This window comes from Vespula vulgaris, chromosome 4 (genome assembly GCF_905475345.1).
Source record: "Vespula vulgaris chromosome 4, iyVesVulg1.1, whole genome shotgun sequence".
NCBI lineage: Eukaryota > Metazoa > Arthropoda > Insecta > Hymenoptera > Vespidae > Vespula > Vespula vulgaris.
The window spans coordinates 8,080,955-8,094,084 of record NC_066589.1 but is presented as its reverse complement, the minus strand read 5'-3'; the positions used below and the strand labels follow the sequence as shown (position 1 = coordinate 8,094,084).

The following is a 13,130-nucleotide window of genomic DNA, read 5'->3' as shown; positions in this document are numbered from 1 at the left end:
AAGACACACGGTCTGAGAGTCGATGAACTTTGCCTTGAAATAGAAGCAACATTAAAGAGCTGTGCCTATTTCGGGTTCTTTTCTCTTGACCCTTTTTTCTTCTTTTTTCTTCCTTTCTTTCATTTCTTCTTTTTTTTCTTATTTTTATTTTCTCTCTTTCTTTTAATCGTTTCATTGCACTTTGATGACCCGATCATTCGAATCGACGGAAATTAAATTTTCATAAAATATACATGAACTATAAACGCCATCTTGATTTATCGTTATTTTACATTAATTATACTCGTTACATTAATTTTTATATCGAGATATAGAGGACGTAAAATCGAATAGGGACTGGTAATTACTCATCAATCTTGTCAGTAATTGACGAGGAGAAGATATCTACCTTGAGATATATAACGATTTCTCGCCGAGAACTTTTGTTAATTGAAGGAATTCTCCACCCTCCTTCAGTCCACTAGATCGATACGATCGAAACTTGGATCAAGCTGCATTCTATCTCTATCATACTCATATTACCTTAGACCGAACCAAATTGCTTCTCAACGAGCGTATAGCAACTCGCGGCCTCTTGTTAGCGCGGCTACGTAGACCGAGCTACAACAAATTACGAAATACCTTCGTGCACCGACCGTCTGCCACTCTACCCCCCTACTTTACCCTACTCTACCCCTCCCCGGTATAATCCTTCCTTTTCTTATAAAAATTTTCTATGGCTCTGGTTACATTCATTATCTCATCCGACGAACATTGACTGTTCATTAGAAAATGTCGAAGAAAAGAAAAAAAGAAAAAATATATATATATAGGACTAAGGTTAAAAAGTAAATAAAAATAAATATATATAAAAATATATATATATAAAATTAATAAATATATATAAAGATATATATAGCCTAAAATTGAAAACTTTAATACGAATTATTACCAAAAGTTCTCACGTGATTGAAAAAAAAAAAAAAATCAATTACTCCTTTCAAAAACTGCGAACTATTTTTTTTTCTTTCTTCAACGAGTTTAGAAAATATTTTATAATTTTCGAAGAGAAAGAAAAAAGGAAGAGAACACGAATTGACCTAAAATATCTCGAAAAGTCGAGTAATCGATTTTTAAAATCACCTTGAGCAACTTATATGACGATGATATATTTTAAAAAGATTCTTTTTTTAGTTCCTTTTTCCTTTCTTTTTTTTCTTTTCTCCTTCAATCTGATTAAACTCACGTCATCCGTGATTTAATGTTTAAGTACGATGATAGGGTATACTCTTCTCTTCGATGCGATAAGTTTCCAACATATACTTGAAAGAGCCCGTAGTTCGATACGTATTCTCTCAAGTCTTGCGACTTCCTCGTTGTTCCAACGATGTTCTCGGATGACTTTGTACGAGGATACACGACCCCTAAGATCGATATTCGCGTTACACGAAGTGCACACGAGCATGCAAATTCATTCGGGTATGAAGATCCGGGATCGTTGCTGTGACGTCACCATTAGATCCTAAGCGAAGTCATGAAGTTATTGAGGTTGAAGATTAAAAAGAATAAAAATAATTCAATGAACGATTTAAGAATTACGATCGAATTACCGTAGTAAATCATTTATATACGTACATACGTGTCTTTAACAAATTTTACAAGTTCGAACGATTGAGAAATAATGCGAAGCTTAGGAGAAAAGAAAGGAGCGTAAAAAATAATTAAAAAAAAATATTAATAATTATAATAATAATAATGATAATAATAATAACAGAAATAAAAAAAAAATAAACGAGAAAAGAAACGCTGAATTAAAAGGCTAATGCACGCTAAGTAGTATCCTAGGACGATTCTCGGAACGAGACTTGTGAATGTGTGAATGTGCGTGCGCGTTCTCCGCACGTAAGTAGGTCGGTCAAGTTGGTTCCTTGTTCCGTTACTATAGAGGGACACGTATTATAAACACGAAATTACGTTCCTCCGAGTAAATATTTTAAGATCTTATTTCCTTTCTTATCTACTGAATGTGACATCGTCGTTATTATTATTATTATTATCATTATAATAATAATAATTATTATTATTATTATTATTATTATTATTATTACAATATTAATACATCGTTTACCTTTTTATCTACGGAACACGAATATAAGTAAATAAAAATATGATATTATGTTTCAGGCCATGTAATATCCTTTTAGAGATTTTTTTTGAATCATGCTAAGAGGTAATCATTTAATAATTCTTTTTTTTTTTTTTGCACGACGAACGATCACTAGCAACAAATCTCTCGGAGAGACTCATCATTGACGAAAGTGAGAAAACACTTTTCCATGCGTTTCTTCTCAAGGCGAGAAGTAGCGATTCTTCGACGACCGCATTAATTCCTTACTTCCGTGGATCGTTTGAAAAGAGAAAGAAAGAAAGAGAGAGAGAGAGAGAGAGAGAAAGAGAAAGAGAAGAGAGAGAAGAGAGAGAAAAGATACGAGAAGTTGATGTGTAGCACCGGGGATGTAACAGTCACTCGAGTAAGAAGAAGAAAGCGGCCTTGCGCTACTTTCCATCATTAGATAATATCGGTAATACGATTTTCTCTTGAGTTATATACTCCTTGTATGCAGCTCTCTCTCTTTCTCTCTCTCTCTCTCTCTCTCTCTCTCTCTCTTTATCTCTTTGAGATCTTCATCTTTAAAAAAAAAATTTTTATTTTGAAAAAAGTAACTTTCTCTCTCTCTCTCTCTCTCTCTCTCTCTATCTATCTATCTTTCTTTTTCTCTCTTTTTTATTAAAAACATTTCCCTTTCAAGAATCTCCAATCTAATTGTAAAGTATTTATAGGATTACAAAGTATTATAATAACCGAACCAAACGCTAATCAAAACTAAGTTATTATGTTACTAAGATCGCTAGATGAACCTTCTTCTAATATTGCATCGAAAAAAAAAAAGAGGAAAAAAGTGGAGAAGAAAGAAAAAAAGAAAGAAAGAAAAAAAAAGTCTCTATGCACTTGTTACCGTTCAACGTGTCTTGCCACTTGTCGTAGTAAATCATTTCGCCTTGGAATATCCACCTCGACCTCGACTTTCAACTAGAGAACTGGTATCTTACACAATATCTAGATTCATGTAATATAGTAATAGAATCTCGATATGACAGGACAGTTTTAAAAAGCGAATTTCGAAAAATATCCCTGTGCCAACGAAAATGAATTGAGATGAATCTTTTTAACTGGACAATTATCGAAGATGATCGATACGTTCTCATGACGATGATAATGATGATGATTAAAAAAAAAAAAAATAGACGAAAGCAGACGAAGAAAGAGAGAAGAGAAGAAAGACAAAGAGAGAAAGAAAGAGAGAGAGAGAGAGAGAAAATCAAGAAACGATAAAGTTAAGTAGGTCAAGGTTGTGGCGAGTATGAGAGTAATCTGTCTTCCTCTTCCATCTCTTTCTATCTTTCTTTCTCTTCTCGTTGTCGGCGAAAGAGAAAGATGAGACGAAAAAAAGAACGAAGCCGGAAAAGAGAAAGAACCCTCCTCCTCCTCCTCCTCCTCCTCCTCCTCCTTCTCCTCATCTTCGTCCTCCTTCACTTCCTTCATCTTCTTCTTCTTCTTCTTCTTCTTCTTCTTCTTTTTCTTCTTCTTCTTCTTCTTCTTCTCCTCATTCTCCTTCATCCACCTCCACATCCATCTCCTCTTTCTTCTCCTCCACTCCCCTTTCGGATGAACACGAGGCATCCGTTCGGTCGCCCGTCCTCTTGTAACACTTTTACGAATTACGTTTCCATGTTGCGCAACGGTGATTGCACAAGCGGTGTTAGCTAATCGTTAAATCTTGCCGAGCAAAGCTGAGGAGGTGGACCGTTAGAGGAGATGAGTGCGGATAGGAAGGAATAGAAAGAACGTTAGAATCTTACACGTTCACATAATGAATCGTCAAATAGTGACGATTCTTCCGGTTGACGATTGCAATTAAACCACCCACATGAATAACCCATAAGAATTTCTATTAATCATATGATGATAGATTTTAAACTGTTAATTAATAAGACCGGAAAATAATTTTCCTATGTTATCGATACGATCAAATAAGAACAGGTACCGGATGTTAAACGGCTTGATTTTCCTCGACCGATATCCTTCATATTTTATCAGGATTATCTCAAAAATCAAGATTATTTCTCGGCTAACTAACGGTACATTTAGTTCCACATCCCATCAATTATATGAATCATGACGTAACCCCTTAAGTAAACTACCATTTACCGAAACGATTCAGCGAGGCGTCTTCCGGAGGTCAAGGTCGAGCGGGACATCCAACGCGATTTTTTTTTTTACTGAATATTTTTTACTGGTCGGAGATACTTGTCAGATTTTTTTCTTTCTCTTTTTTTTTATCTCGATACGTTATGATGCGCTTTACAAAAGTATCGTAATTCCGTAAAAAAAAAAGCACACACACACACACGTGCACGCGCGTATTCATATACATGTCTATGTATAATTTTAAATCTCTACTTTTGATTATGATAATGAAGACGCGTTATAGGAAGTCGTTTCGATCGTAAACAAATTCTTTCGTTCTCGAAGTAGACAAAGATTCTAACTCTTATCGTTCACTATGGCCGATCTGTCACGGCGAATAATTACGCATACAGTGACGTTCGAACAAGTAGGCGAGCGTAACTGTTTTATTAAACCGTAAGCCGTTGGTACTTACGTAATCGAAAACACGGAGAGTGAAAATCGAGCGTGATCCTACTTTCGCGGGTGAGAAGCGCCTTCCGGCGCTTTAGCCTCTTGCCTGTTGTGTATCGTTGGCTAACGGCCGACCTTAACACTATCCTACGCGTCTTTCTCTCTTTTACTTTGGTTGACCGAGATAGAGATAAAGTCTTTTAATCTGATTAACGATAATAAGATGATATTATCAAATTTCCCTGCAAGAAGATCTTCCATTCGCGACTCCAACGTGACACGAGACAACGTATCCGATTCTTTTCAACACGAATATAATTTACAATTACACATGTATCGACTAATCTATTGTTGGATTTGGTAATCCTACAAAAAAAAAGATTACATTAAAATTTTGAAGATGAATGGTCGTCTTGAGTAATCTTTTTTCTCTTTCCTTTTTTTTGTTCCGTCTTTCTTTTTCTCCTTTCTTTCGCGAATCAAACGAATTGCAATGATGGACGTATCGTCGAACTTTGGGTCCAAAAAAATATCTTACACGTCAAAGACGTGCGTGTTTTGGATCACTTTCGATATCCTCCCATCCACTTTTTCACTTTTCATCCGCGCGACGAAATGGAAAGACAAAGTTGACACGGTTTCAGATAACGCTAAGGCAAACGGTACAATCGTGAACTGTTATCCTTGGCCACGAGCTGACGAGGAGACCTACTGGCCCAGCGATCAAGCCAGTTTGCTCAACAGTGCCATGTGCTCGACAGCCACGAAAAGGTTTCGATCGATATCATAACCATCGATTCTCTCGCGTGGAAAATTTTTCGGGGTGAAGAAAAATTAAAAAAAAAAAAGAAGAAAAAAAAGAAATTAAAAAAGTTCTGACTAGACAGCGAATGTAAGTAACATTATTCGCGTTTTTGTGTATATGTGTCTGTGTGTGTGTGTCATAAAAATTAAAAAAAGTTCGCACGTAAAACGAATTTCTGTCGGTGGTAGAAAATAATAAATCGCTTCTATTATTTTATTTTGTTTTTGCGAACAAACGAACAATTTTCGTTCGTTTGTTTACTTTTACATTTTATTACCATTGCAAATTTTATTGGTGACGAACAAATCCTACCATCGTGTTTTCTCGACCATTATATATCGTACACCTTTCCGTACAATATACATTGACCTTCGATAAATAATCGATTATATTCATGATTCCCCCTTCGATAAATCCGTCTTAACGAATATTTTCTTCCTACCAACGAACATTAATTTATTTCAACAATCCTTATTGGCGTATCTCTCACAAATGTATATGTCTTGAGTAGTGTAACGAGAAAGAACGAGAAAGAGAGCAAAAGAACAAGAAAGAAAAAAGAAAGAGAAAGAGAGAGAGAGAGAGAAGCTCATTGTATTTAAACGACGACGCAATCTCGTGACGCGGCGAAATTAATAAAATATTCTAAAGCATCGCGTGCCCCTTTCAAATCGAATAATCGTTTGGTACGTCGACTCGAACGTTTCCTTGCGTTGCACGAAGTCCTTTTTATATATATATATATATTTTATATACACACATATATATATCTTTCTTTCTCTTTTGGATAAGACCGGAGTGGAAGAGGGTTGTGTGCGGCCATGTTTGTGAACCAAGTTCAGGAGGAGAACGTACTTACGTACGTATGTAGAATAAGAGTAAAAGAAAAGTGAAGAAGAAGAAAAAAAGAAAAAGAAAAAGAAAAAGAAAAAGAAAGAGAAAAAGAAAGAGAAAAAGAAAGAGAAAGAGAACATGACAGAGAGAGAGAGAGAGAGAGATGTAAAAAAAAAGAAAAGAAAGGTAAGATAAAAAGGAGAAAGAAGAAGAAGAAGAAGAAGAAGAAGAAGAAGAAGGAGGAGGAGGAGGAGAAGGATAGGAACAACGAAGAAGAAGAAGAAGGTGTAGAAAAGAAAGAGAGATAGAACGAAAGACAGAAAGAGAGAGGAAGAGAGAAAGAGATAGAAGAGGACGATGAGGAGAGACGTAAGAGAGGGGAGAAATAGCAGGCCGCAATGTCCGGACAACGCTCCCGCGACGCTGGGGCCAAATAACGGTCCAAACCACCACTACCAAGCACCACGTTCGAATGGTCCTCACGGTCCTTCTCTTCCTCCTTCGTTTTTCTTTCCTTCTTTATACTATCTATGCCGAGGCAGATAGCAGAGAGGATAGTAACGTGGCGTAGCGTGTATAAGAGTATCTCACTTCTCTTCCAACTTCTTTTCTGGTTTTTTTTTTTCCTTTTCTTTTCTTTTCTATTTCTTCTTTTTTGTTTCTTTTCCTTTTTTTCTTCCTTCCCCGCCCCCCTCTTTCTCTCTCTCTCTCTGTTTTTTCTTCTTTTCTCTTTCTTTTTTCTATTTTTTTTTTTTTCTTCTTTTAATTACTTGTAATACGCGACTATACGCGAACTCTCGTCGTTAGGGAAGAAACTGTTTATATATGTGATAAGTCGTGAAATCAATTGGAAAAAGAAGTAAAGGGAGAAAGAGAGAGGGGAAGAGAGAGGAATTAGAGAAAGGAAGGGTAGTGGGTAAGAAGATACAAGTGGAAAGAGAAATATGATGGAGAACGGATTACGAGAGAGGACGATCGATTCACTACAAATTCATGAACCACTAATTCATACTTTCCAACAGGTTCCCTGTAGGATTCGACGAGGATTCAAGGACGGTGCTGTAGGAGAATTTAAAAAAGCGTTTCTACAACGGTTCCAACGTTGGTTAATTGAGGGGGTGGGAGAGGGAAAGGGGATGATGTTCCGGAAAAAAAAGAGGAAAAAATTCTTTGTGAACGCTAGGTATATTCTTATATATGTATGTACTTATGCACGTGTATACTTGCATGTATATACATCTATTTATGTATGTATGTATGTATGTATGTGTGTATGCTCGCAAAGAGTATATCCTGTCTATTGAATTCAACGGTGCGGATACGAAGGCTCTCTTAGATTCGAACGATCAAAGATTTCAAGAAACTCTCGAATTACGAAAAAGCAGCATTCTCTCTCCTTTTATTATAGCACATACCTTTTTTCTTTCTTTCTTATTTTTCCTTTTCTTTTTTTTTTTTTTGAAATTTCCTACACTTGACGAAGGTCGATATGAAAATGAAATTTCGGTTATGGCGGCTGAACGAACGAACTGAGCGGAATTGGACAGAGAAGAGGGGGAAGAGGGTGGCACACGAAGATACCCGAAGGACGAACCGACTATGTAAACGAAAAAATTCAAAAGCGAACTTGAACGAACTCGAACGAATTTTAACGAGAATGTAAGAATACTAATGTTGAACTATTCTCTCTATTTCATTCTTTCTCCATCCTCTCTCTTATTTCACAATTTCTCTTTTTCATCGCGAGGCAGGTTCTTCTTTTGTTCGAACAAAAAATTTTCATCCGAGTAAAAGAGACGTCGATATCCTCCCCCCCCCATCCCACTCCACCCCTTCGTCCACCCGTGTAATCATGGTTGGTTCCCCATAAAAAAAAAAAATAAAGAAGAAAGAAAACAAGGGAATAAGAAAAAGAGGAAAAAAGTTTAAAGAAAAGAGCAGAAAGAAGAAAAAGAAAAAGAGAGCAATTTTCTAAAGAAAACTCACTTAACGACGACCACTCGGGGGTCCCCCCTCCTTCTCCTTCTCCTCCTCCTACTTCTCCTCCTCTTCTTCTTCTTCCACCTCCTTTTCGCAGCGTGATGTCTCTCCAACTTCATCTCTATCTCGCATAAAAGGTGAACTATAGGGAAAACTTAGGGAACGAGATTCGAACCTTTTGTCTCGATTATACTCCGAGGTCAAATTTCTTTTCACACTGGTGGACCTTTACCCCTCCCCCTCCTCCCCCTCCCCCTCCACCACCACCTCCTCTCCTTCTCACCTATACCACATCATCTTCTTTCCTTTCGAATTCAAACGTTCCGAAAAAAAAAAGATATGCAAAGACCGCACGTAATAACGAACCGGAAAAACAACGTTTAGATGGCCAGGTAATACGTTATAAATCATTTTCTAAAGACCGACGGAATGTTTTAAAGAATCCCCACTAGAGTAGCGCCACGGGCGGTATATGCTCTATATACGGGTACGTGTGTGTGTTTGTGTATATGTGTGTATGTGTCAGGTATTTATTTATTTTAAACGAATAAAATTATTGAATTTTTTCAATTAATTGGAGAGATTATCGACGATCGAACGAGAAAAAGAAATTAAATAAATAAATAAATAAGTTAGATAAGTAAAAATAAAAGATGAGAATTTTTTTTTTTTTTTTTAGTGACTCTCAACTTAATGTAAAATATACCTAGACTTTTTCTTTTTCTCTTTTCTTTTTTTTTCTCCCTATATCGCCCTCCCGCCCCATAACTTAGTAAACAAAAAATACATACATATATAAGATCTATTAACAAATACATACGTATATAAGATTTATTAAAATGTTTTGTTTCTCGAAGTTATCAATCATTATTTGTAATACTCGTCTCTTTCCCTCTCTCTCTCTCTCTGTCCTGCGTATTAATTAAATATTCTTACGTTGCACTCCTGTAATTTGACGCATTAATAGAAAATTACCAATCTAGGAAGAATAAAGTTTATCGAAGATGGCGCTCATTTTCAATTGCTTTATAATAATGCAGCATCCAATCTTCGTTAAATCGCGACGCACTACTTCGGTATATCGTGTAGTACGGTATAAAGATGTAAACTTATGTGTCGAAGAATTTCATTATCGTGATATTACAATAAGTATCTTTTTTTTATCGTTTCACTTCGTAATTCGTTTGTTTAAAAAAAAATGTTAAACAATGGAGGGATCCGATTGGTCGTTGGATGTCAATGAGTCTAAAAATGATAACGACAATAATTGGTCGACGTTTAATTTGGCCAGTGATAATCAATTGGAACGTGCAAAAAATAATAAAGTTGATAATCCGTCAAGATCAACATTTTTCAATAATAACGTTCGATCGTTTGGCGATTATGTTGAAAAACACGATTGGGTGGAATGCAAATCCAAAAGTATTCCAGGTAAAACGTATTATTTTCATTTAAGAAGTGGTTGTAGCACCTGGTATAGACCGATATCACGTTACATTGATATTCCATATTATCCAGAAAGGGTAAGTCAATTATTATTAGGATTATAATATAAATGCATACTGAGTTGTAAAATTGAAAAAAAAAAGATGAAAGAAAAGGAAAGAAAAAATTGGAGAAAATCAATCCGTTTCTTTTTTTCTTTCTTTTCTTTTTTCTTTTTTTTTCTTTTTCTTTTGCTTTTATGCAATCGTCGGTAAACGTTACGTCGTACGGACGTACTACAATATAAAAACGGTTTAATAATATCTATAATTATATAATATTATGTTAGGTAGTAGCGTAATATCTTGCTTCTAATGTTACATTATCTTGGATGCATGTAAAATAGTCTAGTATCATATAACCGCATTTATGCTATTGATGCTACGATACTTCAATAAAATAACAAGGTTACATTGAAGGAACTTTTATATTCTTCTTAGAAAAGAATAACTTAATATAAGAAACCGTTGTAAATGTAGTACATTTTAAAATTATTTTATATATCGAAAAGATCTTTTTTTTTCTTCTTCTTCTTTATCTTTCTTTTTTCCGCGAAATGTCTCCAACATAACTTCTCGATATGGTCTTGAAATTTAAACTTATAATAAATTCATTATTTCACTGACGGTTCTTTTGCGATGTTATAAATATAAGTTGCAAAATATCTAAGACAATCTCGTATAAAAAAATATTTTTTAAACGAAAATATATGTATTTAAAGTAAAAAAATAAAATAAAATAAAAAATCCACGAACGTTTCTTTAGCAATCTTTCTCTTTTTTTTTTTTTTGTTTTTTCATTGAACGCAAGATAAACATATGTAAATTAAAAATGTTAGTGTCATTAATACAGTTACATAATTCAAAAGTAAGATCAAACTAGCCGATTAAGAAGTTAAACCTGTTTTTAATGAAATGATAAAAATAGATGTTTACTGACAGGTGACTTTAAACAAAGTGCAATGTTATCTCTCGAGTCCATCGTTACTGGTATCGGATCAATGATGACTGTAACTTCGACGAGGTATCATCATCGATTAAATTAAAGAAAGAAAATGGTTATGAAAGATGGATACTCGAGCGATTATACTCCTAAAAACAATGAAAACTCAAATCTCGCAAGATTTTCGCCAAGAAAATATTTCAACGATTACAGAAAAAAAAAAGTCTCTCCAATAATCCTCGATCAAACGATTTCTTTTATTACCACGACGACGATCGTATGACTATCAAAAAAAAAGTGAATTACAACGATTCTAATTTAAATAATGACTCAACTACCAACGATTCTTCTTTCATCGACGTCACTAATTTTTTACAATGTCAACTATCGGAAAATAACGATTTGGAAGATACGTTCGTTGAATTAAAATCAATGAAAAAACAGTTCGTTGAGAATAAGCATTCTAACGACGATCGAGTTAATGAATTATCCGAGAATAATATTAATAAAAAATATGGTAAGATCGTTAAACGAGAACCGAAACGTCGACTCGTGTCGCCTTTAAAAAAAAATATCAAATATCGAAAAGACACGTCGTCGAGAAGGATAAAGAAGAAACGTGACCGAACAGAAACGACGAAAATAGTTTCCAACGATTCGAAGGATAATAAAATGTTAATGAGAAAACCGGAAAGAATTATTTGCAATATGTACGGTGTGACCACGGTGAATTACGACGAAGTTAGCGAACTTCCGCCAAATGTGAAAAGATCTAATCTGAGTGACTCAACTAGCATAGTATCCTCCTCGACTACGGAAGAAAATCGGTCTCGGTCGTCGATCCTCGAGTGCTTCCTCGGCCATGACGATTTATACGACAACATTCTACCGCCAAAACTGAGCGATTCAAATTCTAGCACGTCTTCGTCCTCACGGACGTGCGATACATGTAGCTCTTGTAGTTGTACTCAATCTGATTCTACCCAAGGATAGATCGATTCGTTTTTTTTTTATATACGTATTTAATTTATATACATATGTAAACGATTCATTACGAACAGGGTATTGATCCTTTTCGTTTATCTGTAACGATAATTTTTTTCTTTTTATTTTTGTATTATCCCTTCAGTCACGCAACACATTGACGAGTTCTTAAGCAATGTTAAAAATTATCGAACGTATGACATTTTTTCTTTTCTTTTCTTTTTTTTCTTTCTTTCTTTTATTCAGATCGCAAAACTATTTATTTATTAAAAAGTCGTGAAAAAAAAGAGTAATCGATTTTTTAATATTATCTAGAAACTTCTGGTCTCGTTTTATAACTACTATTACTATTAACTTGATATATATTATGCTATTAATTTTACTACAAAATTTTCAATTTATTATTCCCGAACGAAATGATTTTCTCTCTCTCTCTCTCTCTCTCTCTCTCTCTCTCTTTTTTCGTTCGTTCATTTGTTTGTTTCGGGTTAAACGTATATAAATAGCAGCTGCATAAACGAGTTTCTTCCTATCTTCGATTTGTTAGATCGAAACACGCTCACGGGAATAATCCTGCACAAGTTCTGTTACAATCGGGATCAGTAAGGTAGGAGTGCGTTGAGGCGTGGTACACGCCGTCTGCTGCACCTTATTTTCTTTGCCAATGTGAAATATGTATACGAGATTCTATTGGTTTCCCCTACGATATATTAAGAGATAGAAAAGAAATATTTTTATCACGTATATACATCGAGAGAAGAAATTCTTTTGGTCTCGTATTGACCATGCTCATGTATGATCTCATACACACATACAGACACACATAACACAACACAACACACATAAATTAAATCTAACCTAAATCTCATATTAACATACATATCTGTCTTGCAATAATGTTCATTTTTGATATAACCTTTACGAAAAGTTTGCAATAAATTAATATTATAATTTATATGTAATTGAATCTAGCCTTATAATTACGTCGTTTCACGTATTTTTTGTTTGAAATCTTATTTGTTTATTTATTTATTTTTTTATTATTATTATTTTCTTTTTTTTTTTTTTGTAAGTACGAGAAATAAGTCAGATTATTATTCGTTCCTAACCTCGAAACGGCGTTCTAACGTTGCTACATAGGTACGTATGTACGTACGTATATATTTTGCGAATGTTCTCTCGGGCATTATAGTTTTCTGTTTTTCGAATTCCTCACGCCACTAGCATAACATCGACAAAAATCACGGCCGGTTTCCAGCCTAGCATATGGCAGACGTTACCTCTCTACTCTAAGCGTTTATCTTCTGTAGCTGGTACGTCGTATGGCAGCTATTATCCGCATCGTCGCCGACAAATCAGAGAAATGAAAACATAATCGGTAAAGAGCAGCACGGCGGGGAACTAAGAAACAAGAAGAAA

At 34.9% G+C, this 13,130-nt stretch overlaps 2 protein-coding genes across 2 annotated transcripts; both read left to right on the top strand.

Annotated features, from left to right (window-relative positions):
- The first annotated feature begins 9,342 nt into the window (after positions 1–9,342).
- Positions 9,343–10,870, top strand: LOC127063486 (uncharacterized). The gene is made up of 2 exons (XM_050993345.1): positions 9,343–9,823; positions 10,727–10,870. The coding sequence occupies exons 1-2, from the start codon at positions 9,509–9,511 to the stop codon at positions 10,787–10,789; spliced, it is 378 nt and encodes a 125-aa protein (XP_050849302.1). The 5' UTR covers positions 9,343–9,508; the 3' UTR covers positions 10,790–10,870.
- A 136-nt stretch (positions 10,871–11,006) lies between these two features.
- Positions 11,007–12,666, top strand: LOC127063485 (uncharacterized). The gene has a single exon (XM_050993344.1). The coding sequence runs from the start codon at positions 11,007–11,009 to the stop codon at positions 11,718–11,720; it is 714 nt and encodes a 237-aa protein (XP_050849301.1). The 3' UTR covers positions 11,721–12,666.
- Positions 12,667–13,130: the final 464 nt, after the last annotated feature.

What these genes read in the sequence shown, in the direction of transcription:
- LOC127063486 (XM_050993345.1), top strand. Translation starts at nt 9,509, where the DNA reads ATGGAGGGATCCGATTGGTCGTTGGATGTCAATGAGTCTAAAAATGAT. An exon ending in TTCCATATTATCCAGAAAGG is followed by an intron (nt 9,824 to 10,726) that starts GTAAGTCAATTA and finishes GTTTACTGACAG; the next exon opens with GTGACTTTAAACAAAGTGCA.
- LOC127063485 (XM_050993344.1), top strand. Translation starts at nt 11,007, where the DNA reads ATGACTATCAAAAAAAAAGTGAATTACAACGATTCTAATTTAAATAAT.